The 27,140-nt window shown below is 60.0% G+C and overlaps 1 protein-coding gene across 1 annotated transcript in view; it reads left to right on the plus strand.

The window, feature by feature from the left end:
- LOC123933621 overlaps window positions 1-27,140 on the plus strand; it is a 126,249-nt gene that overhangs the window by 96,435 nt on the left and 2,674 nt on the right. Inside the window, exons 43-61 of the mRNA XM_045992959.1 lie at window positions 5,508-5,715; window positions 8,258-8,424; window positions 9,525-9,637; window positions 10,658-10,739; window positions 13,671-13,808; window positions 15,398-15,560; window positions 16,918-17,045; window positions 17,417-17,557; window positions 18,750-18,863; window positions 18,963-19,091; window positions 19,652-19,819; window positions 21,183-21,347; window positions 22,677-22,845; window positions 23,246-23,430; window positions 23,667-23,759; window positions 23,890-24,094; window positions 25,028-25,167; window positions 25,242-25,339; window positions 25,959-26,140. Of these exons, the coding sequence (XP_045848915.1) occupies window positions 5,508-5,715; window positions 8,258-8,424; window positions 9,525-9,637; window positions 10,658-10,739; window positions 13,671-13,808; window positions 15,398-15,560; window positions 16,918-17,045; window positions 17,417-17,557; window positions 18,750-18,863; window positions 18,963-19,091; window positions 19,652-19,819; window positions 21,183-21,347; window positions 22,677-22,845; window positions 23,246-23,430; window positions 23,667-23,759; window positions 23,890-24,094; window positions 25,028-25,167; window positions 25,242-25,339; window positions 25,959-26,140 (2,788 nt within the window). The remainder of the gene's footprint in view (window positions 1-5,507; window positions 5,716-8,257; window positions 8,425-9,524; window positions 9,638-10,657; window positions 10,740-13,670; window positions 13,809-15,397; window positions 15,561-16,917; window positions 17,046-17,416; window positions 17,558-18,749; window positions 18,864-18,962; window positions 19,092-19,651; window positions 19,820-21,182; window positions 21,348-22,676; window positions 22,846-23,245; window positions 23,431-23,666; window positions 23,760-23,889; window positions 24,095-25,027; window positions 25,168-25,241; window positions 25,340-25,958; window positions 26,141-27,140) is intronic.

Genomic DNA, 27,140 nt, shown 5'->3' on the forward strand with positions numbered 1-27,140 from the left:
CTTTCTCTGCCTGCCTCTCTCTGTCAAATAAAATCTTTTTAAAAAAAAAGCCACAAACCCTGTCCTAGAAAGACGTTCACATCCCACTGGGTGGACAGTTCGAGAGGGAGGTCTTAGGACCCCTGATCGAGAACCGTGCTTTTGTGTCTCAAAACCTCTCCAGGCCCTGGGGGTCCCCGGCCGAGTCAACAGCTCTGGGGCCGTCGCCGTGAACTCTGTGGCTGTGGATGCCCGGGTCCTAGTCGCCGTGAACCACAGCTCACTGCGGGGGCTGCTCACCCACAAGGCTACCGAGGTCAGATCACGGGGGTCGGGGTACCTGGGGACACCAGGGAAGGGATGCTGAGACCCGAGGAGAAGCACCGGATGCTCTCCTAGCTCCGAGATGGGAGCCTCGGGACCCATACGTGGAGGCATGAGGCTTCCAACAAGAAGCCCTGCAGCCCCCCACTTTTCTCTTATTTGCTTTAAAATTAAAAAAAAAGTTTTATGGAAATGCAACATAAACATGACAGGGAGAGGGCAGAGATGAAAAGTACTCAGCTTGGTGGCATTTTCACAAAGCAAATACCACCTGCCTCAAAGCTCAGAATGTGACCAGAACCCCAGAAACCCCACTCGGGCCCCCTTCCTCTCACTGGGCATGCCCGGGAGCCCCCCACATGCCTGTTCTTGAATGTCCCGTCCGTCCGTAGAAGCACGCAGTGTGTTCCTTTTCACACCTGCCTCCTCTTCAACAGGTTTGTGCGGGACACCTGGGGGGCACGGTCGTTGGAGCATCCGTCTCTTGGTTCCGGCTCAGGTCCCTATCTCAGGGTTGTGAGTTCGAGCCCCGTGTCAGGCTCTGCGCTCAGCGTGGAGTCTGCTTAAGGCTTTCTTTCCCTCTCCTTCTTCCTTCTCCCCTCAAATAAGTGCATCGTTTAAGAGCCAAACCAAAAAACCATTAGGTTGTGAGATTTCCTGCCTTGTTGCCGACCGTACCTCGTTGCCGTATAGTACTTGACAGTGTGGATGTATTACAGGTCATCTGTCCTTCTACCCATTAGCTTTTGGGGGCTGTCATCCTTCTACGGTAGATCTTATGAATTAGTCATGCACCTGTTTTTATTTTGTTTTAGAATTTTTCATTGTAAAATACATATAAGATTTACCATCTTGGGATGCCTGGAGGGCTCCATTGGTGAAGCCTCTGCCTTCGGCTCAGGTCATGATCTCAGGGTCCTGGGATTGAGCCCCGCATCGGGCTCCCTGCTCAATGGGAAGCCTGCTTCTCCCTCTGCCTGCCGCTTCCCCTCCTTGTGCTTGCTCTCTCTCTCTCTGACAAATAAATATGTAATTTTTAAAAAATTAACCGTCTTAACCATTTCTAAGTCGAAAGTTCAGGGTCTTCCGTATACCCACATTCTTGAGCAGCCCTCCCCACCCTCCGTCTCCGGGACTGTCTTCGGACTACACAATGGAAACTCTGCTCATGACACAGCAGCTCCCCGTCCCCCCCCCCCCCCACCCCGAGCCCTTGGCAACCGCCCTTCCCCTTTCTGTCTCTCTGGGTTTGACTCCTCAGGGCACCTCCTCCAGGCGGAATCACACAGCATCTGTCTTTCTGTGACTGGCTTCCTTCGCTGACCGTCAAGTCCTCAGGGTCCCCCCATGTTGTCGCTGCTGTCAGAGTGTCCCTCCTTCCTTAAGTCCCAGCAACGCCACGCGGTGTGGACAGACCACACCATGTTGATCATCGGTCCGCTGATGTTCAAGTTGTTTCCAACCTTTGACTACTGGGAGCCGTGCTCCTAGGACCATGGTCATGCAGGTATCTTCCCAAGACCTGGCTTTCCATTCTTAGGGATGCAGGTGTCCAGTTTTTGCCTCTTGCCCATAGCGCTGCCTCAAGCTCACCGGTATGCCTGTGTTTCGGTGAGCACGCCCCGAGCAGAACCACTAGGTCAGAGCGGGTGTACAGGCTCAGCTCTGCTTGATTTTCTGAGCGCTCGCCGGCCTGCGCGGAGCTCCCTGGGAAAGTCGCTGACCCTCACTTCAGTAGGCGGAGGAGCCTTGCAGGGCACTCTTCACGCCCTTCTGTGAGCATCGTCTGAACGTCTCGGGAGTTTTTGTGTCTTTTATTTGTCCACATGTTTTTCTCTTGCTGCATCCCAACCTGCAAGGCGTGTCCTCCTCAAACAGTCTGTGGGTCCCTCCCTGAACCTCGCCGAAGCCTTTTCTTCTGAGGTTCCTCTCCTCTCCCGGGCTCCCTCCCCCGCGAACTTTGCACTTGCCCCTTCCTTTCTGTCAGGCATCCCAAATGCATTCGCTGCCTTTGGTGGAAATCCCCCTGACTGTTCTTCTAGGGTGCGGTAGACAACAGGGAGGGGGAGACGGGGCTTGATTTAATGTCTGAGTAGTTTATGCTCCCCTCCGCGGGGCACTCTGGCCACCTGCCAGGCACGGAGTCTGTTTCTCTGCCTCCTTTGCAGACCCAGCAGGAGGTGGCTATGTTGCTGGTACACAACCTCCCCCAGCCCAGCCCCTTGGGTCTCCCAGCCCGCGTCCTGCTGGATCTGGCCACGGAGAGTCACGGGCCCGGCTACAGACGCGCCCTGCAGGTCCGAGTCGACGACAAACAGGTGTGGGTGGGGCTCTGCAGGTGGGGCGTCCGGGAGCTGGGGGCGGGGGGTTGTGGGGGTCCTGGGGACAGCCCAGCCCAAGGCCCAGGTCTCACAGTCGTCCCCGCGGGCAGGTGTCGGAGGAGCTGACGTTCACTCGGCAGCCAGAGCACGTCTCCCTGTCCTACACGCTCCGGCACAACATCCCCGTGCTGTGGACGCTGTGGCTGCCGGACAAGCTGGGCCTGCAGGTCAGCCTCGGCGGGCGCCGGCGATCATGGAAACGCGCGCGTGCGTTCATGCTTTCGTGCATTCACTCAACAAATGTCCTTGGAAGTAAGGTGGATGCAAGGGGGTGGTGGAACAAGGTTCAGACTGCCCTCTGAGCCTCAGTCTTCTCATCTGGATGGTGGGGATAGGGCTCCTCTTCCTAGCCTCGCCACATGCCCCTGAGTCCAAAGCCTCCCTGTGGACCGAGTGCGTGTCCTTGACCCCCTTTTTAGCCTTATCTACCCGCTCTCAGCCTGGGCATTCTGGGCCGGTATCTCTCTCTGCTGCACGGAAGCTCCCCCCTTTCTCCTTCTTTGGGGCCCAGACCTGCATTTCCGTATACTTGCGTCTCTCCCCTTGGAGGCGGGTGGGCCCCTGACTTGCCCAGCCCGGCCGCCGGCCCCTCCTGTTTCCGCATCTCAGGCACCGCCTCCCCTCGGTGTCAGCCTTCATCCCTGTTTCACTCGCACCCCGCACCCCGCCTTCCAAGACGCGGATGGCGCGTCCTCCCAGGTGTGCCTGGAACCCGACCCCTTGTCCCCCATCTCCAGCGATGTCATCTGCTCCAGGCCACCTCGGGTCCCGCCCAGGTTCCTGCCACCTAGCTGGGCTCCCACCTTCACTGCTGCCCCCTTGGGTCTCCACCCAGAGCCCCTCCATGTCCATTCCAGCTCCTTAGACCCCAGCCTGGCCCCAGAAAGCCTCGTGCAGGGATCTGGTGCTGTCCCCTCTCTGAGCTCAGCCCCCGGGGACTCCCCGCTTGCTGACTGTCCTCCGACTCGCTGGCCCCTGTCTCAGGCTCGCCAGACGTTTCTTCCCTTCGATGCCCACTGCCCGCTCCTGGCCTCCCCGGGTCTTTGCACCCATGTCCCTTCTCCGGGCTTCCCTGAAGACCCCTGCCCTGGCCCGTGTCTCCCCCACCCGAACCCTCTGTAAAGAAGATGACTTTGCTTCTCATCTGCCACTCAGAGCACACGTGGGACCCGACGGGTGGGGACTCCCCCACCCATGACCCATTTGCGGGCACCCCCTTCCCTGCACGGGGATGTGTTCAGCCCACCCCGAGGCCCCGAGCCCCACAGTTGAGGGATTTTCATGGGCCTTTATCCTGTGAGCGTGCCCGATCCTTCACTCCACCCGCAGCCCCTCCTCCCCTCCCTGAGGCTGGGTGAGGGGGGCTGAAGGTTCCAGATTCTCACCAGGGCTTGGTCTTTCTGGGGAACTCACCGAGAGTCCCCTCAGTAGAACAGAAGGCACTTGTCTCACTCACGAAATTCCAAGGGATTGAGGAGCTCCAGTAAGACGCTCCCCTCTCCCACTCACTGGGGAGTTTGCAAGGGCAGGAGCTCTGCGTCAGGAATGGGGATCACAGACCAGATGGGGACAGGAACTGGGGACAAAGGCATAGATACCTACGCCTGCCTATTTCTTAGTATCTCACATGCTCCCCGTTTGCTTTCTCTTTTCCATGCTCTTCCCGTCCGGCCCTCGATGCCTTCTACCTTGTCCTGGTCTGTCTCCTGCAGCTGGCCTCCAGGCTGCAGAGGCCCCGGCAGTCCCGTGTTTGGGGCACCACGGCATCTCCAGGTTCAGGACAGGGCCCAGCACTTAGTGGCGCTCAGCCAGCACCACTGAAGGGCGGGCAACACTTCCGGCTTTGTAAAGCCGCTGACGCCGCGCAGCAAGGGGCTTTATGCCCGTGCTGGTCGCTGCTGCTCCGATGCGGAGGGCAGAGGCCGCAAACTCAAAGCCTTTGGGGGCCAGGTAGAGACCTGAAAATGGGTCGTGGGGGCTGTTTGGGGACATAGAGAGCTTGTGTCTGTTAAACCTTCCAAAGTTACGTGTATTTCGCAAACATTTTTTATTGTGGTATAATACATAGAAGTGTTACCGTTATAAATTTTTTTTTAATATTTTATTTATTTGACAGAGAGAAATCACGACTAGGCAGAGAGACAGGCAGAGAGAGAGGAGGAAGCAGGCTCCCCGCAGAGCAGAGAGCCCGATGCGGGGCTCGATCCCAAGACTCTGGGATCATGACCTGAGCCGAAGGCAGAGGCCTTAACCCACTGAGCCACCCAGGCGCCCCATTATAAATTTTTTTTTTAATTTAATTTAATGGTCAGAGAGAGCACAAGCAGGAGGAGTAGCAGCCAGAGGGAGAAGCTGGCTCCCTGCTGAGCAAGGAGCCCAGCGTGGGACTTGATCCTCGGACCCTGGGATCATGACCCAAGCTGAAGGCAGACGCCTAACCCGCTAAGCCACTCAGGCGTCCCAGCATTTTAAGTATTTTCAAGGGTACCGGGCCCATTCATAGTGGTGTGCCTTGGTTCTCTCATTCCAGGACTTTTTTTTTTTTTTTTTTTTTCATTCATTCCAGAACTTCTTAACTTCCCCGCGCGAAAACCCCGTAGCTGCAGGCAGCCAGCCGTTCCTGGACCAGCACGCCCCACCCAGCAACACAGCACGTGTCCCCTTGCTCTTTCCTAAACCGACTCCCGTGAGGCGGTGGGTCTCAGATCCCCACCACCACCCCCACAGTGCTGTGGGTCTGTGGGAGCCAGAGTGAGCTGGGCCGGGCTGGCTTTCTCTGCCCCGAGCGAGCCACCCTCTCCGGTCTCCGGCGTGTCATTCCAGGCCTCTGTGGACGTTCCCAGCAGCGGCTCCAGCTTCCAGCATTCCGGACGCATCGCGGCAGGGCCCACGTCCGTGAACTACTCCGTGAGTGGCCGTCACCGTGCGGGGCACCTGCAGTTCTCTGGCTGGAGTGAGCACAACAGCGTGACCCTGTTGCAGGCCGGGCTCCCGGGCCAGGCCCGCCTGAGCGCCAAGCTGCAGACACACGGTAAGGCACCCAGGGCCCTGCCCTAGGACCGGAGGGCCGGTTTCCCCTACCCCGGGGCCTGCTCGCCACTCTCAGAACCAAAGGACATCCTTGCCCTTGAAGCCCTGGTTGCCGGGGGAGACTGTATTCCTTTCCGAGGCTTGCAGAGATGTGTTGTCTCTAATAATCCTGGAGCCCAGGGGTCTGCAGGGTCGTGCTTCTGCCAAAGACTTGATGGGGGGATCCTTCCTAGCCTCTTCCAGCTCCCAGAGGCCCCAGCCAATCCTTGGTTCGTGGCTGCCTCGCTCTGATCTCCACTTCTGTGTCTGGGCCTCTTCTCTTCTTTTAAGGACCCCAGTCACCGGCTGAGGGCCCTCCCTACTTCAGCAAGACCGCGTCTCGACCTGATCCGCTCTGCAGGGCCCCCATTTCCAGATAAGGCCACATTTCCTTGGTACTAATGCTTACGGCTTCAACATGATTTTTAGGGATAAATAATTCAAGCTCTAATGGAGCGGGGAGGTAGTAAGAACCAGTGTTAATGAGGTGCTTACCATTACCAGGCAAGTTCTCTGAACACAGAAGCTCAGTGAGTCTGCTCAGCCATCCATTCACGCCAAGGGAAGCTCGAAGCCCATCGTGGGGCCTCTGAGCCTTCAGGATCCACAACCTCCGTTCTCTCACCCCATCTTCTGGCCCCTGCTCATTTCACTCCTTGCTAGTCTTCAAATACATCAGGCTGGCTTCTGCCTCAGGACCTTTGCACTGGCTGTTCTCTGTCTGGGAGGCTCTTCGCCTGCACGTCTGCTTGTCTCAATCCCTCCCTGCCTTCAGATAGTTTTCAAATGTCATCTCTTCAGTGAGGCTTTCCCCACCCAGCTTATTTACTGGCATCCCCGCCTCCCTGGAGCTCACCCCATCCCTGTTCCTGGCTTGGTCGCTCTAACATCCTATGTGACTGACTGACTCAGGACCTTCATTTCTCATTGCCTGTCTTCTGCCCACCCCACACTAGAATGCACTCTCCACAAGGACAGGGATGATTTTTGCCTGTTTTGGAGAGTGGAGCCTAGTAGTTATTCAATTAATCTGTTGAGCGAATTCGTGAATATATGAGGTAGGGGTTAGTAACTGTTCCCATTCTGCAGGGGAGGAAAGGAAGCTCAGAGTGGTTGAGTCACTTGCCCCAGGTCACACAGCCATGGAACGATGAGATCAGGACCTGAATCCAGGCAGTGTGGCTCCAGGCCCCCCTTTGGCCCCCTGTGTAGAATGCAGAGATCAGGACCCCTCAGGGGCTACCATGTCACTTGGGTCATCTTCTCCTGGCCTCAAACTTTTCCATCCTTGGCTTTCAGCCCCCTGCGAGATGACTGGGTACTTGGAGCAGACGGGGGGACTGACCTCACCGCTCTGAGGAAGGGCTTATTGGGGACGTGGTGTGTCAATGATGGGACAGTCACTCCAGGGTGACCCAGTTCCTGGCCCCTGAGAGGCCTGGCGTGGTCACCTGCAGCCAGGGAGGCGTCTCACCTCCGCACTGCTGCTCAGGTTTGGCTGTCCCAGCCCCTCGGTGGGGGGCATTTTCTGCTTGGCCTTCATATTCTTGCTGTCCCTGACCATCTGAAACTTCCCTGGGCTTGGAGACTGGGACTCCTTCAGTGTGTGTCCCTCCTCGGGCCCCACACATAGCAGGTGCTTGGGGTTGAACACCACCTGGGAAGGAAGGAAGAGAGCCCTTCCTGGGACCTGTGTGTCTGATGGGCAGGGGTTCTCAGGGGTGTTCTCTCTCTTCATCTTGGCAAGGTCACTCAAGGTGGGCTGGCTGTGCCCACTTTATTGATGAGGAAATCGAGGCTTAGAGCGCCACCAGCCCCTATGGGCCCAGATGGCAGGTGACGGCACTGGGTCAGGTGTCACGGGCAGGAGCCGTGAGCTGCACTCAACCCCACCCCCGCCATCCCCGGTGACGTAGGCTAGGGTTCACCTCTGTACCCTGGAGAACTGCTTCCTGCTGTAGCAGGGGGGATTTTAAGTCCAAAAATAAGAAGGACGAAGCTCCTGGAATCGCCTTTCCCAGAGGGTTTTCTCCTGCCGGCCACATGGAGGTGTGGTCAGGCTGGAAGTTCCCCAGGTGGGGACCCTCCATCCTGGGCCGGGTGGGCTCCAGGTCAGGATGATTTGATATCCTTTGGATGTTTGATAAACCCGGAGAGAAGTATTTATTCGTCTGTTTCCTCACTGCCTGCGATGGGTCCGGAGCTGTGCCAAGTGCTGGGAACAGAGCAGGGAACAGACTGAAGGTCCTGCCCTCACGGGGCTGGCCAACCCCAGGGAGGGAGAAGGAAGGGTCAGGGGGCACTTGAGGTGGGCTCTCAGAGCTCTCATCTCAGCAGCAACCCTGGGAGAGGAGCCAGCCCGGCCACACTCATCGAGGGGGACACCACCTGGCAGATGAAATCCCAGAGGCTCTTGAGAAGCAAAAGCCTTGTCTGGTATTGGCCCCGCATGTGCAGGGAGGTGAACCCAGCCCCCAGCAGCCTGTGCCCTCCTCTGCCCCTAGAGACCCGGACCCGGGCCAGTGTGGCCCTCCACGGAGGGGATGGTGGTGTCCGCATGGACGTGGCAGCCCTGGTGTCCTGGCCGGCGAACGGCTCCCTGGAGCTGCTGGTGAACGCCAGCCACGCGGCCCCCGCTCTCCGGAGGCTGGGCCTGCCCTCGGCCAGCCAGGTGAGGAATGGGTGCACCCCCTGCCCCTGCCAGGCTGGGCTCCCCGCAAATTCTGTCTGTTCCCCAGCGTGCAGGGGCTGACTATAGGCTCGCCCAACAGATGTCCTGCGCTGTCTCTCTCCAGCACTTTGCAGTTTGTAGACACTGGGAGCCCCCATTCCAGGTCCCCGCCCTGTGTGCTTTCTGCCTTTCTACTCTTGCCCTCAAGCCAAAGCCCAGCTTTTGCTGTTGGAGCCCCTGCTCCGTGCTCAGTACCGTCCTGGGGCTTTTCCATGGCTTGATTCCTCTCCTCCTCCTAATGCCCTGCAACAGGCAGGTGGCATAGTTCTTAAGAACCCCAGCTCTGGATGTCAGATCCCAGCTCTGACTCACACAAAGTGCTGTGTGACCTCAGGCAAATTCCTTAACTTCTCTGTGCCCTCAGTCTGTCCCCGAAATGGGGATGATAGTTGGACCAACAACATGGGGTTTGGGAGGATGGAAACAGGCGTGGTGCCTGGTCAGACAGATGCTGTAGAAGCATTTGCTGCTGTGACGACAGTCCCCGTCATCCCCATCTGTGGGACACGCGTGTGTATCTCGCCTACTCAAGGTCATGTAGCAAGGAGGCAGCAAAAGGGATTCGGGCTGGCACCTGGGCCGTTTCCCACGATGCCCTCCCACGTCCGAGAGGGGGAATCTGCTCTGGTCTCCTGAATGGGGCCAGGCCCAGGTCACTGTCACTTGGCTGAAGGTCGCCTGTCCTGGGCTGGGCTCTCTGGCTGCCCATTCTGGAAGCTTCATTTGCAACCTCTTGTTTCCAGTGACCAGCACTGCCCTGCCCCCACTCCACTCTGCCGCGTGGAGAGGCCCGGGTACCCCTCATGCAGTGGGTCCTTGTCCCTGGTCACCGTACCCCACAACCGAGCAGACCCGGTTTCCGCTCTCCCTCACCTCCTCTAAACCCCCTTTCCTTGGCTTCAGGCCAGTGATGGGGAGATGTGGGGGGGCTTGTTCTTTGCCGATGTCTGGGGTACGGGTCTGGTGGGGTGCAATCGGCGGCCAAGACGGGTCCCGGGGCCCGCTGCACTCCTCACACCTCACGCCGGCGCCTTCCACAGCTCGTGTTCCAGAAGCTCTGGGCAGAGGAACAGATGCTGTCTTCCCTACGGCTGACCTGCGATTCTCAAGCCAGCTTGGTCCTCGACGTGCGTGGACAGAGCCAGGAGTTCTGGTGAGGGGTTCTCTGCAGCTCTGGGGGTCCCCTCTCCTCCCACCAGAAGAGAGGGGGTGGGGGAGACATCAGTGGAGCCCCTGCTGTGCGCTGACCTCCAACCCCCAGGACCTCCTTGACCCCTCCCACAGCCCCACTGCGCAGATGTGGAAAGGAAGGCACAGAGAAGCAAAGTAACTCGCCCGAGGTCACACAGCTAGTAAAACAACCTTGACGTTCGGGGGTATGACATGGACGAGGACTTGGTCTCACAAGTGAAATGCATGCTAGGCCTCAAATACAAACTAATAATTATTATAGCTCTTCGGTGTGGGGACCTGCTGGCTGCCTGGCCCAGAGCTCAGTGGCCCCGCATGTGTATGCGCCTGGGGCAGGGGCTGCCTGGCTCCGGCACCCACACGGGGTCCCTGAGGGGCATGAGGAAGCCAGCTGGGAGCGATCTAGACCAGTGGTTCCCACCTGGGGCAGGTTTCCCCACCCGGGGTCATTTGGCGAAGTCTGGCTTCTGGTGGGCAAAGGCCAGAGGCGGTGCTAACCCTCACCCAGTGCCCAGGTTGGCCCGCTGCCATGGGCCATCTGGCCCAAGACAGCAGCGCTGCTGTGGAAGAAGGACCAGGAGGGGCCAGCGCCCCACGGCGGCAGCAGCGGGGAGCCGCGAGCACCCCGCCCTGAAGGGCCACGGTGAGCACAGGGCTGCCAGGAGTGAGCGCAGTTAGAATCCTGCTGTCCAGACCCTGCGGAGGCCTCCCCTGCCCACACCTGAGCGAAGACTCAGCCCAGTACCCCTGCAGCCCCTTTTGCTGAAGGGGAAACTGAGGCCCAGAGGTGCTATATCCCACATGCCAGAACCAGGCACAGGCCAGGTGGGGATCGAAACATGGATCACCTGGCACCAGGCTGTGGCCCTAACCACGGCCCTACTCGGCCCTCGGGATCTCCTGCCCTCTGTGGGCGGGGTGGGGGGAGGCTGGCCTGAATCCTGACCCAGGCCGGCCTCAGACACTCTTTGTCTCCTTCCAGCAAAGAGCTGCAGCTGTCCGGCTGGCACAGCCTCCCCGCCCTCCTGGGCCGCTGCCCCCGCAGAGCCTCAGCCTCAGCCAAGGTAACTGTGCCCAGCCGCCCCTGAGCCCTAACTGGTTCCAGACGCCCTGCCCGTGGTGGGCGGGGCCCCGCGGGCCGGGCCCCACCGGGGAGGGCTTACGCATCCACATCTGTGTGCACAGGCCTGCTACAGGCCCCGGGGGGGCTGCCCCCTGAGACCCCTGGCTCCAGCTTTCTCAAACATCCCCAGGCTTACATTCCTGGGCCAGGCCCCGAGCCCCCAGCTGGGCCCACAAGACCCTGGGGAGCGGGGGGAGGCCTGCCTGCCCACGCCATGCCTGGAGCCTGGCGCCGCCTCACCCGACCTGGCGTGCTGCCTTCGAGCCGAGCCCCACCGCCTCCCGGGTGCCCCAGCTTCTTCTGACGGCCCGGGCTCCCCGCACATCTTCCTGCCCTTGTCTGCAAATCCTTTCCCCACCTGGAACCCCCAGGACAGCCCGCGGTCATGCATCTGGCTTGCATGTAGCATTTGGGGGCCCTAGGGTGGGGGGGGGTTGACAAGAGGCCCAGGCTGGCTCCCCCCCGCACTCTGTTCCCATGACCTGTTTGCCTGTCTGCCCCTCTTCCCCAAATCAGGAATGCCCAGCACCTGGCCCAGGGCCCAGCACATAGTAGGTGCTCATGAAAGATGTTGGCTAACGAGTGAGTGACTGGTTGTTAACATTTGCCCTGCTCCTTGCTTGGTTAGCCCCCCAGCCACCCAGTTTGGTTACCTGCCCTCGCTGCCCGGGCCGGCTGCCTTTGTTCCCAGAGCACCTCCTGTGTGCCTGGCCCTGCCCTAGCACGTTCACACATGGTTTTAGTGTTTCCCAAGCGTCCCTGCCGACTGCACGTTCAGGGGCCTCTTTGTTTCCCTCCGGGCTTTATTTTGAAGAGTTTTCAACATATAGAAAAGTTATTTTAGGACCGAGTACATTCCCCAGTTGTTAACAACCTGCCATAACTTTGTACTTACGTGTCACATATCTTTCTCTAGTCATACGCATGCCCACGTACATTTTACCATTAAGGGACAATAAGGACATATTTCTGGACACATACCTCTTTACTCCTACGTGCTTGGCCTAGTGCTTCCAATGACAAGGCAATTTTCTCACATGACACAGCATAATTAGAAAATTCAGGAAGTTTAACATGATGTAGTCATGCTGTTATTTAATATACGGCCCCTAATAACCTTTCCCAGTTGCCCCAATAATGTTCTTTCAAGCTGAATTTTTCGTTTGTGTGTTTTCAGTTTGTTTTAAACCCAAGACACACTTCAGGATCACCCAGAGTACTTAGTTGCCCTGTCTCTTGAGGGAGTTCATCTAGAACAGAGATCTGCAAACTTGGACCATAAGTAAATGTTTTATCCTTTAAACCCAGTATGATCTCTGTTGTAACTGCTCAGTGCTGCCACCATAACAGAAAAGCAGCCATAGACAGGGTGTAACTAAACAGCCATGGCTGTGTTACAATAAAACTTTATTTACAAAACCAAGTGGTGGGCCGAATGTGGCCTAAAGCAGACCCCCTGATCCAGAAATTCTTCTCCCGCCCTGTACCTAGTTCCCCCCATTGTTATGGGATTAAACATTTTAGACCCTGGAAAATTAAAGCAATTTTATAGTGAATGTCCACATACCCGCTGCGTCCATTTTCTCACCCCTGTTCCACTCCACTTGCTTCATCAGACAGCGCTTCATCCTGAATTTTTGACACATTTCAAAGTAAGTTACAGGTATCGATAGACTTTGCCCCTAAGCATTTCATTGTCTTCTACCACCTTTTATTTTTTTTTTAAAGATTTTATGTATTTATTTGACAGTAGGCAGAGAGGCAGGCAGAGAGAAGGGAGGAAGCAGGCTCCCCACTGAGCAGAGAGCCCGATGCGAGGCTTGATCCCAGGACCCTGAGATCATGACCTGAGCCGAAGACAGAGGCTTTAACCCACTGAGCCACCCAGGCACCCCTTTAACCACCTTTAAAAAAAATATTAGAGAGAGAGAAAGACAGACTCTATATGTGTGTGTGTGTATATGTGTGTGTGTGTGTGTGTGTGCACCCGCACCCACACAGGGAGGAGGGGCAGGGGGAGAGGGAGGATCTCAAGCTGGCTTCATGCTGAGCACAGAGCCTGGTAAGGGGCTCAATTTTAGGACCCTGAGATCATGACCGGAGCCAAAAATCAAGGGTGGGACGCTTAATGGACGCCACCACCCAGCGCCCCAGTCCTTAACCACCTTTAAGAAGTCACACGTTGACAGTTTTGAAATGTCCAGGCAATTATTTTGCAGAAATCCTCTGTGTGGATTTGTCAGACTCTTTGTTCAAGATTCAGTGTGACCGAATTCAGCTTTGACTGAGGTCAAACCTATCTGCGGAGCTGTTTAAGAATGTCCCTCCCAGCTGTCGGTAGGGGACAGAGTCTCTATGTGTAGCTGGTGTCCTACCTGATTCTGTCACGTAGCCAGTCTGGAAGAGAGCACACTGATAAAATTTTCACCTCGACACATTAACGAAGTGTCATCATCCCAGTGTATCCCAGTTAGAAAGCAGAGACTCCGGTGGTGAAGGACCTAGGCAGAGGTGACCTACCCCCAGCGACGGAGAGCCGAAACCGGCATCTGTTGAATGGCCCAGCCCTTGCCTCGTTCCTTGCGCTAGACTGCCCCCTGCCGTCCACCTGTGGTAATGCAACTGGAATTCTTGCCTCATGGCCCCAGGCCCATAGCCATCTTCCAGTCAGTGGGACAGCAGCAGGAAGGACGGGGAGGGGGCTGTCATTGGTCTAAACCGAGGCTCAGGACCTTCCTTTCACCAGATTTCAAACAGTCCAGGAAGCCGTGGGTGTCTGGGGCCACAGCCTCCAGCCTGGAGCCGGGATCTGTAGGAATATGCCATCAGAGACCAAGGAGAAAATATCTCACCTGCTTTCCTTCTGGCCCAGCTACAGTACTTGGAGCGTGAGGCCGAGAGCATGATTTTCTTCGAGGGGGAGGACCATCATTTCCATGTGGGCACCAGGCTGGTGACGACAAAGGCCAGCGTCACTAACATCATCAGGCTGGAGCAGACCTTCCCCCAGGTGCATGGAGGGCGGCCAGGGCGGGCTTGGGTGGGGGGGTGGAGGGGGCTCCGGGGGCAGCTCCGGGAGAAGAGAGGGATTTGTGAGGGGCTCTGGAGTGGGGGAAACGTGCTGGAATGGGTTCTCAGCTGCTCTCATTGTCCATCCCTTCCTCCCTCCCATGTTATTTGTTGAACCCCTAGTAGGGCCCAGGGCAGGAATCACTCAAGAAGCTGAGGGTCTTGCCAGGGACAGGACTGGTGGGTCCTTCCTCTCACCAACTGCACAGCCTGCTGGGGAGAAAATCACACAAATAAGAAAACATTCCAGACGGAATGTATCCAGATGGATACCTTCTAGAGAGAAAAGAAAATGGGGTGATTAAAAGTGGGTGTGTGGCCAGGCAGCTCTTCAGGTGGCCAGGAAGGCCTCATGAAGGTGACATCTGAGCTGTCCCAGATGACGAGCAAGTGGCAGCCAGTTGAAAATCTGGTGGAAGAGCATTCCAGGCTGGGGGAACAGCACATACAAAGGGCCTGGGGCAGGAAAGAGTAGGCTTGTTTGAGGCATGGCCGCTGGCCTGGAGCAGGGTGGGGCAGTAGGAGATCATGGGGGTCTGATCTTAGGGCATGACAAGCCACAGGGAGGAGTTTGGATTTAGCTCTCTGACATTAGAAACTTTTGGGGGGGACACGGTCCAAATGAAGATTTCAGATCCCTCCAGTGGCTGTATGGGGAGCGACCTACAGGGGGCAGCAGAGACACCAGTGAGGAAGCCACTGTGCTTAGCGGGGCAAGAAATAATGGTGTCTTGAGTCAAGGTAGGGCAGTAAGACCTTCAAGAGTAAACTCCCCCCTCCTCCCAGCAAGTTTCCCTGCAGGGCCCCTGACCCCCCCCCCCAATGGGGGCACCCACCTAACAGGGAGAGTCCCCTTTTCTGAGCCTTTGCACAGACCTATCCTCCTACCTAGAATGCCCTTCCCTGCATTGTCCTCCAACTTCTTTCTCTGTGTTCCTTCGCCTGTTGAGTATCTTTCTTGCCACCCTTGTCACCTGGGCCTGTCATTTTCTGTCTCTGTGATGTCTCCCCATCCGCCAGGAGCCCCTGGAGGGCCAGGACCCGTCTTGGTTATTTGTACCCCCATGCTCAGGCCTGGGTCTGGATCCTCATACATGCTCAGTACCTGTCGGAGAAACCCTAGGCCCAGCCACCGCAGCTCCCACCGGTCGGCCCTGGGCGGACACACCGTCACATCATCTCAGGGATTAGCGCTGTCCGTCTCAGCCGCTCTTATCGATGGGGAAACTGAGCTCAGAGAAGTTAGGAAACCGGCCCAAGGCCACACAGCTTGGAAATGGAGCTGAGAGGTGGTGATGTGTTCAGAGGGCGACACAGTCTCCCTGTGTCCCACTCCCCGTGCCCCACACCCCTCCCTCACCTTGTCTGCCCATCCCTGGGGAGCCTTTGGCTTTATGACGTCTCAGTAAACCGTTCACACCCCACAGACATTCCCTGTCTTTCCTCCTCTGAAAGTACCTCTTCTTTGCCACCCGAAGCAGGAGCGTGGGCCGGGCTCCCCGGTGACCCAGAGCTGTCTTCCTCTTCCAGCTCAGAGCCCTTCCCAGGCAGCTGGTCCTGCAGACCTCGTACAAGACAGCCCGTGGGACCCACATCCTGCACCAGACAGTTCTGTGGGATGACCAGGAGGCAGTGCTCAACGGGAGCCTCTTGGGGCCCTTCCCCAGGTCCGCTGGGAACCTCAGCGTCCAGGGTGAGTGTCTGCAAGGTCACCAGCAGGGGGCGCTGTTCGCCCAGCGACCCATGTTTGAACAACTGCTTATCCCAGGTGCTGTCCCAGGCCCTGGGGATCCATCTGGAAGTAAGACGGCCCCAGCTCCCTGGGGAGAGGTGGTGAGCAGGGCTGTGAACATGAAGGAAATCGCATCAGAGTGTTTCTGAGAGTGAGAAGGGTTGAATTGAGGGGTGCAGGGCTCCTTCGGGTGGGGTAGGTGGGGAAGGCGTGTCCCTGCAGAGCCCCGAATGATGAGGAAGAACTGGCGGTGGCAGGGATCTGAGGGGCATCGCCGGCAAAAGGGAAAGCAGGTGCCAAGGTCCTGTGGTGGAGACAAGGTGGGTGCTGGAGCCACAGCAGCGAGGCCGGCGTGGCCGGAGGGCACTGAAATGGGGGTGAGGAGAGGAGACCAGCAGGAGGACTGAGGGACCCAGGTTACACAAGGTCCCCGCCCCCCATCCCGGAGTTAGGGCTACCCTGAGTGTAAGAAGACAGGACGTGTGTTAAATGGGGCAACCCTGAGCCATCCCAGGGGGTTTCAGAGCAGATGCCGACGGTCAGCAGGGGAGGCGAGTGCTGTCCCCCAGCAGCCCTATGGATGCCACCTGTGTCCCCCTCCAAGGGCTCAGAAGGGGCCATGCTGTCACACAGACTGTCAGTTTCTGTGGGACGAGCCCCCACCACACAGAGCAAAGCCTGCCCTGCCGTCTGCCAAGCAGGAAACACAGTGCAGACCCCGCTCCCGGGGGCACGGCTTGCTGGGTGGTCAGACGGCACCCCTTCCAGAGAGTTGAGAGGTCCCCGAGGTGGCCTCTGTCTACTGCGGCATCTCTGCTCGCTCCTGCCCATGGGTCTGGGAAGACAGAACCCACTGGTGGCCTCACAAGCTGGTCACCTGAGGCAGGAGGTCAGGGCAGCTGGGCTCCGCCGAGGGGACAAGGGAGGGAGACCTAGAGGCACAGAAACTGTCCGCTGTGAGGCCTCAGCTGTGGGGGCACTGTGTCACACTCCGGACAGAAGGAGAGCGGAGGACAGCTGACTGTGGCCCCGGTGGGGCACCGGGGACCCGTGAGCATGAGGGAGGTCAGATGGTGCAGGACATGGGCTGGGATCTGGACCAGGCAGGTTTTGCTGGGTGACAAAGATTTGGAGCTCTCCTGGGGACAGCTTGGGGAGTGCCGAGTGAGCACTGACCCCCTGAATTTTGAGCAGATGACCCAAGCACGGGGGGCCCCCACATGGCCACCTGCCCGAGTTGGCAGCTCTGTCCGCTGAGATGCCCCTGAGCCCACGTGCTCCCCTCACGTGCCTGCCTCTCCCTGTGTCCCCCTCCCAGCAGAGCTCACCCACCTGCTGCCTCTGTCCGTGTCCCCACCATGGCGCGGCAGCCTCCGTCTGTCCTGCGAGCACTCACGACACAGACACCGGGACGACCTGGTCGTGGGCTGGGATGGCAAGGACCAGGTAGGTGTCAGGGCCAGAAGGAGACCCCAGGAACTCCACCGAGCCTGGAGCCTGAGCGGGACACTTGGGGCTCAGGGCTGGCCCGGTGACTCTGGGAGTCACAGAGCTAGTGGAAAACAGGGCTGACATTCTTAGGCCTCCAGCTCCCTCAGTCATACACTGTCCCTGTCTGCTCTGCTCCAAGCCTCGACTTTCTCCTCTGCAGAATGGGCTGCGTCTCTCCAAGGCCCCCCTCAGGGCTGGGCTGTGCGCTTGAAGCCCACTGCCCCCACGCCCTGGCCCTGGGAGGCTGTCTGTGCAGGGTGGGGAGGTGGGGAGGGAGTGGCCCCTCTGGGAAAGGCCTCCAGCTCAGTCTGTCCCCCCCACCCCAGGTGCTGCTCTCGTCCTCTCTGCAGCTGGGGAAGGGCAAGCTGGCCGGCCACCTGGCCCTGGCTCACCCCTTCAGCCTCTCCTTGTGGCGCATCGAGGCCAGCGGCCTGGCCGAGGGCAGGGGTGGCCGGCGGAGCGCGGAGGTGAGTGGGGAGCATCCAAGGGGACCCTGGGGGGAGACTCTGGGGGGTGGGAAGCTGCATGGCTGAGCCCCCAGCCCACCACCTGGGTACCGCGTGCAGGGGCAGAAGGTTGTGCTTCTCTGCGGTTGGGAAGGATTCTTCCAGAGTCAGACTCCTGAAGCTTGCAGCCCGAGGTGTCTGTCATGTGCTCATTCCTTCACTGGTACCTTAGTAAGCACCTACTGCATGCCAGGCAGGGCTGGGAGCACACAGTCCTGCATTTAAAGAGCCCACACTTCAGCGGGGCAAGAGCTTAACACACATGACCTCATAGGACGTACATACATACACACATACGTCCATACATACAATGACTCCTATTTATACCCTTGTCACTTGAGTCGGGAGCCGCAGGGGGTCCGCGCAGGGCGGCTGGGCTCCTTGACCAGCCAGGTGGCCTCGGGCTGCTCATGGACCCTCTCTGAGCCTCAGCGTTCTCAGCTGTGAGCTGGAAGACAGTTGGCCAGGGTGGATCAACAGTAGATCCTCTGGGCCAGGCCAGAGACCCTGCCTAAAATTCAAGGCATTGAATAAAGAAAAAATGAAGAACTGTGATAAGCCCGTGAAGAAAGTGGTGAGGAGGCAGAGACAGACACTCATCAGATGGGGTGGTCAGGGAGGGCCTCCTAGGGGAGGCGGCTTGTCAGCTGAGGGCCTCCAGATGCGAGGGATCCACCTTCTGACAAGCAAGGGGAATAGCATTCCAGGGGGGGGGGATGGAACAGCGAGTGCAAAGGCCCTGAGGTGGGGACAGGCTGGCGAGCTTCAGGAAGAGCCAGGGGCAGTTAGGCTGGGACAGAGTCAAGTGGCAGGGCAGGCGCTGGGAACAGGAGGTCAGCTGAGGGCCCCTGCCTTAGTCGGCTTGGGCTGCCATCACGAAATACTCCGGGTGGGTGGCTGGGTGGTTTTGGTTGCTTTAAACAGGAACAGGCATTTCTCCCACTTCTAGAAGCCCGAGATGAGGTTGGCAGCCTGGTCGGGTTCTGGTGAGCACTCTCTGGCTGGCTCACGTCTTCTCCTGCGTCCTCACGCACCAGGGCGAGATCTCTCTGGGGTCTCTGCTCGTAGCGGCACTAATCCCACCTGGAGGCCTGCCCCGTGACCTCATCGACACCGGCTCCCCTCCCCTCCACCACCCTCTGTCTCCGTGCAGGTCCAGCTGGCCTGGGACAGAGGGCAGCCCGTGACCCTGCACCTTGCTTGGACCAACAGGTCCTCGGAGTTCAGTACCATCTGGGATGGCTGCCTGGCCGCCTCCCCGGGGCAGGTATGCACTGGCTGGACTGCCAAGGCACGCGCGGGGCTCTCCCTAACTCGGGGTCTCTGTGCGGACTCCCCCAAGTCCCACACTCCATCCTCTTGTCAGCTCCAGGAAATTTGGGGTCTGAGTGCCCTCAGGGCCTGTGGGGCCTTAACACGGACCCCAGCCGTGTTCAGCGAGCAGCTCGATCTGTCCTGGGACCGACGTCGGGTGCAGCAGAACCTGACCTATGAGGTGAGGCCTAGAAAGCCCCCCTGGAGGGGGGGTGGTGGCACCCGCTGTAGAAAGTGCCTGGCTCTGAGGCCACTGTGCTAGCCGGGCCGCAGGATCGTGAGCATTTCATTTCTCCACTGTGAGCCTTGGTGCGCTCATCTGTAAAATGGGTACAAAAACCCCTCCCTGACTGGCATGTAGGGACAGCTCTGGGAGATGAGGGAAGCAAGGCATCCTGCCTGAGGTGAGCACTCAGAGCAGAAAAGGGAAGGGGCTGGTGACACCAGGGGGCTTTTAGGGGCATGGGTTCAGGTTCCTGGAGGTGTCAGGGTCGGGGTCTCCCCCGTATCACTGCCTTTGGGGGACTGCTGCTGGTGCCGAGCACTGTTCTGTAGAGCCTGAGGCAGGGACCGGGCCGAGGAGAAATGGGGGCAGCTTGCCCTGAAAGCCAGCCTTGTTCCTGCTGGGGTCTGGCACCATGGGTTCTGGGACCCCTTAGGCTCAGGCCCTTGGTGCTCCCAGCAAACACCTGCCCAGAGTACAAAGGGCTGTTGTGGCCTCACGGTGCCCTCGCATTGCAGAGGCATTGGCCATCCCAGCCAGACAGGCTCCACGCACAGGCCAAGCTCGAGCGCGTCTTCACCTTCACCGGCTCCTGCGCCACACAGAGCCTCCAGGGGCAGATGGAAACCGACTACACCCACTGGCTGCACCACTCCCTGCACCTGGGGCTCTGCGACCTGCCCAGGGTGAGTCTGGCCCGGGGGAAGGGGACCGGGGACCGTGCAGGGAGGAGGACGAGAGAGAACAACATCCGCAGAGCCAGGGGTGTGAGTGAGGGAGCTGGGTGCCCACGTGCCCGCTCTGCCGTCTGCTGGTGGGGTGATCCCGGGGCAGGGCAGGTCAGCCCGCTGTGTCCCATCTGAGCAGCGGAAGAGGCAGTGGCTTTGGCATGGAGCGTGATGGTGAGATACCGGAGATGGGACACAGGACGAGAGCTTTACACGTAAATGAAAGGCACTCAGCCTCACCGTGGTTGGAGGTGAGGGGTTGGGACTCCTCTCCCCCAACAGTCTTCCTGGGTTTGTAGGCTGATTATTTGGTCCCTCCTCCTACCTGCCCACCCTTCCATCCATGCATCCATCTCTCCCCATCTTCCTGTCTGTCTATCCATCCACCCACCTACTTCCTACTCTCCGTCCTTCTGTCCACCCATCACCTACTCACCCTCCTACTCACTCCCCCATCCGTCTGTCCGTCCATCCATCCATCCATCCATTCATTTTCCCATCTATCCATCCATCCCAGGGGCAGAGCTTTCCGTGTACAGGGTCAGATAGCAGATATCTTATCTTCTCAAGCCGTGGGATCTCTGTTACAATCACTCAACCTCAGTCAGGGGACTTATGTAAACGAACGGGTGTGGCCAGCTTCCAATGCATATTTATTTACAAGAACAAGCGCTGAGCCAAACTTGGCTCTTGGGACAGTTTGCCAACGCCATCCATCCATCTGTTAAGAAAGCACTTGTAGGTTTTACTTAACGCAGGGCCCTCTACTAGGTGCAGGGACAAGGATGGCGAAAGGGACAGACCCAGTGCCCCACTGCCTGGAGCTCACGTTCCAGCGGGTGGAAAAAGTTAAACAGGACGCCTGAAACATACTCAGGTGTAGTGAGTACCGTGAAGGAATGACACGGGGAGAGGGAAGGGGGAGTGTGGGGGCCTCGCTGACAAGTCCAAGTTCTGCAGAGGGAACAGACAGTGCAAAGGCCCTGTGACAGAGCCTGCTTCGGGTATTGGAGGAACATAGGGCAGCCTTTAGAGAGAGCAAGGACGTGAGGTTAAGAAGGTGATGCTGACTGGTGGACCGTATCAAGGCAACCCGCTTTTTTTCTCGGTACAGCGGGAAGACAGGATAATGTCCGATTTGCATCTGCAAGGTTAGTCCGGATACGGAGTGGAGCAGGGACCGTGGGCTGAACTGGAAGCAGGGAGACCCAACAGGCTACTGTGACAGCCCTGGACGTCTGGAAGAGGCCAGGGCATGGCGGGGAGAGGAAGCTGCTGCCCCGTGCCTCCCTGACCGCTGACACCCCCCCCGTCATTCCAGGCTCTCTTAGTCTCTGGGGAGCACACCCTGGGCCACCGTGGGCTCCTGCTGCGTTCCCACTGCCAACTGGGCCTCGCCCCGGACCCAGACTATGGCCTGCGCCTCAACCTGACCGTCCGCGACCACAGCAAGCCTCGGGCACCAGACTTCTCCGGGGAGCTGGAGGTGAGTGGCCAGGTCAAGGGTGTCAGCAACACCTCCCCCCCCCCCCCCCCCCCCCCCCCCCCCCCGCCCGCAACAGGATGCCATCCCTCCTGCTCTGGCCTGCGAGGCCACCCCTGCCTGGATGGCCCTGCCACCTAGTGGCCACTTTTATAACTGCAGGCTGGCAACCTGGTGGGGACCCTCCGGCCTGGCCCAGCCCCAACCCTGAGAGGAGGCAGCAGCTGGACTGTCTGGGTTGGAATCCCAGCCTCGTCATTGCACCTGCCCTCCCTCCCGGGGGATTCATGGCGTGAGGATACACATGTTCCTGCGTGTAGATCACTGGGAGCAGGGCCTGATAGGGAGCCCCCCTCCCCGTAACACATATTCTATGGGTCTTCCTGCCTCCTGGAAGATAGGAGGGAACAGAGCTGAGCCCCATGCCTGCTCTGCCCCCACTGGCCCAGTGATCTTGGGAAGGGCCCTCACTGAGTTCTCCCTCCTCATCTGTACAGGGCAGCTGTAGGGGTCCGGGCATCCCCTCCCTCTGCGCCCTTTGGCATAGGTACATGGTAGGTGTCCCATCACTGTTCCCATCTGCCCACCTCTGTGCCTCCCTGGCCGAGTGCACCTGACTTTGGGGCTTTCCTTCTTCTGACCTCCGTTGTCTCCTCTGTCCAGTGGGCACAAATCCCATCTCCTCAGCAGAGCTGTTTGCGCAGTGCCCGTGCATAGTAGGTGCTCTTGGGGTGGGTTTTTCCTTCCGGCCTCCAGACCCGGATGGGGCCGGCTTTTCTGCCTCTGGAACTCACTCGGCCTCTGTTTCCCTGCACTGTAGCATGGTGATTTCAAAAGAGCTTTGCTTTCCAAGGTGGTCCGGGGCTGGCTGCTTCATTTCCCTGCCTGCCAGCCAGGCCCCTGGGAAGCAGCAGGCCTTCCTGCTTCTGGAATCGCAGTGCCCCAAGGCCTGCCAGCCTGGGAGTGAGCCCCCGCCCCATATGGGGGTCCATGTGGTGGAGAGAAGCCTTTCCCATCCTTGTTTGGTCCTCATGACACTGTGAAACTTCATAAGGTTCTCTGGGCTGCACCCCACCCACCTGGAAACCTTGAGGACAGATTTTTCTGGAACATTATAGGGAGCTCCCTGAATCAGAACCCTAGGGCTGCCGAACAAAGGACTGCCTTCTGCAGTTGGCAGGGGTAGTGAACCTTGTAGGGAAGGACGCAGGCGTCCCCATGCTCCGGGAGATGTGGGGCAGGGGGTAGGTGCTGCCTTTCTTCTCCCTGGAACTGGGGCTAGCAAGAGCAGGGGGCCAGGGCTCACTTTGCTCTCTCTCCTCCTGCTCGCAGATCCTCAGCCCCAAGGCTCAGCAGCTCAGCCTGCGGGGCCGGCTGTCCACCTCGGCTTCTCAGGGCAGCGTCCAGCTGGAGGGAATCCTGGACAATGGGGACAAGAAAGTGAGGCTGTCGGTGTCCCGGGCCCAGAGCTGCCTCCAGGCCGCTGGGGCCCATGAGGAAGGTGAGTAGAGACAGTGGGGATCGCTCAGATGGCTGGGGCGCGGCCCAGCTGGACCCCAGAGAGGACAGAGGTTGGGGTGTTGAGAGTTGAGTGAGGGAGCCCCGTTAGGACTTCACGGCCCCCGTAGCTTGGAGGAGACGGTGAGCTCCCTGCGGCCACCTGCATGGGCTTGTGATGCTTAGAGAGGCTGGCAGAGGGTCTAGATGGGCAGAGCGGAGGTGGGTGTGGGCTGCAAGGAGGACCCCAGGCCTCAGCGGGGCTGGGAAGCTGATTTGGGTGGTGCGCTTCCAGGCCGGCAGACATTGGGGCCCGGGGGTGACGGGTAGAGGCGGTGGTGTGTACAGCTGGGCGGTAGCCCGCCGAGCCCCGGGGACAACAGCGGGACCCTTCCTGGCCCCAGGGCGCCGAGAGGAGAGTGTGCTGCTGCGGGCATGTGCCCACGGGCGGACGGCCGAGGCGGAGGCCCTGCTCCTGGACGGCGGGCGGCCCGTGCAGCCCCTGGGACGCCTGAGCCTGCAGGCTGCCCCTCAGGCTCTCCGTCTGGCAGCGCACGGCTGCCCCGGAGCCCTGCTGGGCGGCGTGGAGGTGAGACGGCCCGGGGCTGGGGGGCGCTGTTCTCCCTGGGACAGAGGCCCCGGCGCCAGGGGTGCCAGCCCTTGGGGTCCAACAGGGCCCAGAGAACCAGAGGCAGCTCTGTGGCCTGCAAACACATCCTGGGGCCCTAGGGCTGGCACCAAGAACCTCTCGGCCCCTCCAATTCCGTGAAGCCCCCCCCCCCCCGCCACCCCCGGTGCCCTCAGCCTGTCCCTCTCTGTCCACAGTCCAGGATCGCAGCCATTGGGGCCCAGGTGGGAGCCCGGCTGGAGAGGGAGCTCCGAGGCCTGGATGCCTACGTGGAGAGGTTCTGGCACCTGGTGGGTGGACCGCACTGGGGGTCTGGGGACACACTTGCGGAAGGGGAGGTGCCGTGGGGAGACGCCCTCCACTCACCAGGCGGGGCGCCCCGGATCTTCACACCGATCCTGCCTTGATTTCTCTGCCCAGGTGCGGCCGGCAGGCCCCCCGGACAGCGCAGTGGGCCCCCTCCTGCGGTTGTCCCACGCGGGCCTGGGGGCCGTGGCGGTGAGTGGCCGGGCGGTGGCGGCGGCGTGGAGCCGGAGCTGGGCCCGGCCGGTGCTGACACAGCACTTGCCCCTCTACCTGGCCAGGCTGCGGGCGGGGCTGGAGCAGCTGCGGAACGAGCTGGAACGTGAGTGCACGAGCCAGGGCCCCACCCGGAGCCTGCCCCGCCTGCTGGGCCTCCAGGGCCTGCAGCCTTTGTTTCATCCGCTGCCTCCGCTCCTGGAGGTCCCCAAGCTCATCTTCCTCATGCCCGCTGCCTTACTTCTTTGGGGACTGGGATTTTTTTCCCCCAGTTCCTGCCTGATTTGTTTTGGGTTTCAGCTTGCTTGCTGGTAGGCCCAGCGCTGGGAGACTCCACAGCCCATTTCTGGGTCTGTGATCAGCATCCGCGGGGCTGTGTGCTTCGGGCTCCTGTTGTGGTTACTGAGTGGCCGCTGTCCCGAGCGTCCTCCGAGTGATGCTGGGAACCTCCAGCCTCCCCACGGGAGTACCAGGGCCGCCCACTGGTCCTCCTCTCCCACCTGCTTCTGTCTCTGGGTCAGAATCCCCACAGCCTCCCCCCAGCTTCCGTGGCTCGCTAGGGCTCGGTTCTCAGAATATCTTCATGCTCGCGACTAGGATTTGGTACAGCGAAAGCCCACAGAGCAAGATCAGCAAAGGGCAGGGGTAAGGAGCCAAGGCCTGAGCAAGGGAGAGAAAGCAGGCCCAAGCTTCCAGAATCTTCTCTTGGGGAGGTCACCCAGGACACCCTCAGTTTCCCCAGCACCCCATGGTGACGACAGGTGTTCACCACCGGTCTGTGGGGGAAGCTCGTTAGAGGCCCTGCACCGAAGGTTTTCTTGGGGGCTGGGAACGTAGGAAGCCTCCCCTGGTGCACCCCACCATTCCGGACTCGTGGGGAAAGGGGTGATCAGGCACAAGCCACTTGTCCCTACGAACGGGTGGTCCAGGGGGCTGGTCTCCCTGCTGGGGTCTGGGATCGTGACATCGTGCCTGCCGCCTGGACTCCGGAGGCGGGGCGCGGGGAGGGGGCTCACAGTGGGTGTTGCCCCCGTTGCAGGGCCCCTGGCCACGCTGAAGGACGCCTACCTCGAAGTGACGCCGCGGCCCCTGGATGACATGTGGTGGGAGCGGCTGGAGGGCGCCGCGCAGCTGTGGCGGACCCTGGCCCCCAGACCCATCAGGGCCGCCGTGGAGCTGGTGAGGCGCGATGAGGGGGTGGGATGGGGACCTGCCAGCCGGGGCTGACCTGATAGCTCCCCCTGCCCCCGCAGGCCGCCCGCCAGATGCTGTCTTGGGCTGAAGCCAGTCTGTCGCAGACCCTGAGGAGGCTCTGTCGGCCCGTCCTGGCCCTATACCGCTTCTCAGCCAGGTACTGTGGGGACTGTCCTGCTGCCTCCCTGCCCCAGGCCAGCAAGGGGTCACCACTGGGTGCCAGTGCTGAGGAAGGGCTGCTCCGGGCAGGGAAACCTTGGAGTCACTTCTGACCTCCTGGGAGAGGTGAAAGGCCCTCCCCGCTGGCCCCCTGCCCCCGCCTCCACCCACGGTCGAGGGCGGCCACCATTCCCATCCCTCTCCAGCCCGAACCTGTGCTGAGACCTCTCGGCTCCCTCACACCCCACAAGGCCGACATAACCCCCGTTTTCCACATTGAGTTTCAGGGTCCTTCCTCGGTAGTGGAATTCCCAAGGTCCCCTTTGGCTTTGACCTCCCCTTTGTCCCATGCTTTTGCTGCCCTCATCCACCCAACCTCAAGGAGCCCCAGAGGGGCACCCGTCCACCCTCATGGTTCCCACAGACGTGGCCCCGTGGACCCGCAGCCCTTGGGGGGGCAGTGCGCACATTCCCACGCCCTGCAGGAGCTCAGACACCTGTGTCCTTCCGGGAGGCCGCCGTGTCCGCCCCAAGCCCGGACCCTCCGGCGCGTCTTGCTCGCTCCTGAAGCACAGACGGCTCGGGCGGGGTCTCCCGCACCTCCGTGCTCCCCTCAGGGACTGTTCGGTGCTGGTGACTCTGCCGTTGCTGCCCGCGGGGGAGGAGCCCCTGGCCGTGGCCCGGGTGACCAGCTACGTGGTGGAGAAGCTGCTGCGGCCGCTCCGAGAGCTGTCCAGGACCAACATGCTGGCCGAGTACTACAGGCTCCGGCGCCGCTGGCTGGAGAGCCCCCACGAATGTGAGTCTCGGGTCCCCCTCCTCCCCGGGGAAGCCCTGGGCCCTGTGGGACGTGGTGGCAGGGGCAGGCAGAGAGAGAGAGGGGGCTGGTCCTGGGTGGCCTCTGGAGCCTGAGCCCAGTACCACAGGGCCCAGAGCAACCTGGACTGCCCAAGGTCATCCTGGACGAGGACTGGGCTGCAGCTCCGGGCTTCCGGCCAGAGTAGGAGAGCCTGAGCCAGAGGCCCAAGTCCGAAGTGGGCCAAGCGGCTTAGGGCTTGAGGCCAGCTCTCTCCCCCTGGACGGAGCTGGAGCCACAAAGGCAGACCTCCAGTTGGAGCCGGAAGGCGGCTAATTGAGTCCAGACTCCGGGTCAGGCAGGGCCTGCTGCCACGGGCTGGGCCCGGACCGGATGCGGCTCCGGGGTCTTGGGGCCCTGAGGGAGTTTGCATCTAGCTCGTGCCTGAGTCAGGCCTGGGTGTGTCTTCCCCCCTGCCTAGGCCTCAGTTTCCCCTTAGACCAGGGGAGGAGGCAACACAGCTCACCCTCTGGGTCACAGACATGTGTGGTTTGTGAGCGGAGTTCCTTGATGCTGGGGTCGGTCTCAAGTCCATGGGCAGGCGTAGCCCTCAGGGCCTGGTAGGGCTGGGGGATCAGCGTGGTTCTTCTCAGCGTCCATGTGGGAATGCTGAGGCTCGGGGCACGTGGTCCCCCTCAGAGTCAGGGCTACGGTCTCTGCCAGGCAGCACGGTGAGCTCAGACCAGCTGATCTGGGGGTTCCTTACACGTGTCACCTTCAGCTCTGATGGCTGGTGAAGGGGCGTTCAGGACCCTCCTTGTGCGGCTGGGCAGGCCTGCAGCTCCCTGGCCTGGGACTGTGTCCACTCCTGCAGCCCCCAAGCCCCCAGCTCCGCCCATCCAGACGCCGCCCCATGTCCCTGCTCAGCAGGGGAACCGGTGGGTCGCGCTGTCCCCTTGTCAGACCATCTTCTGCCCCCCTTAAAGAGGGGAGAGCTAGGACC

Source organism: Meles meles, chromosome 21 (assembly GCF_922984935.1).
Source record: "Meles meles chromosome 21, mMelMel3.1 paternal haplotype, whole genome shotgun sequence".
NCBI lineage: Eukaryota > Metazoa > Chordata > Mammalia > Carnivora > Mustelidae > Meles > Meles meles.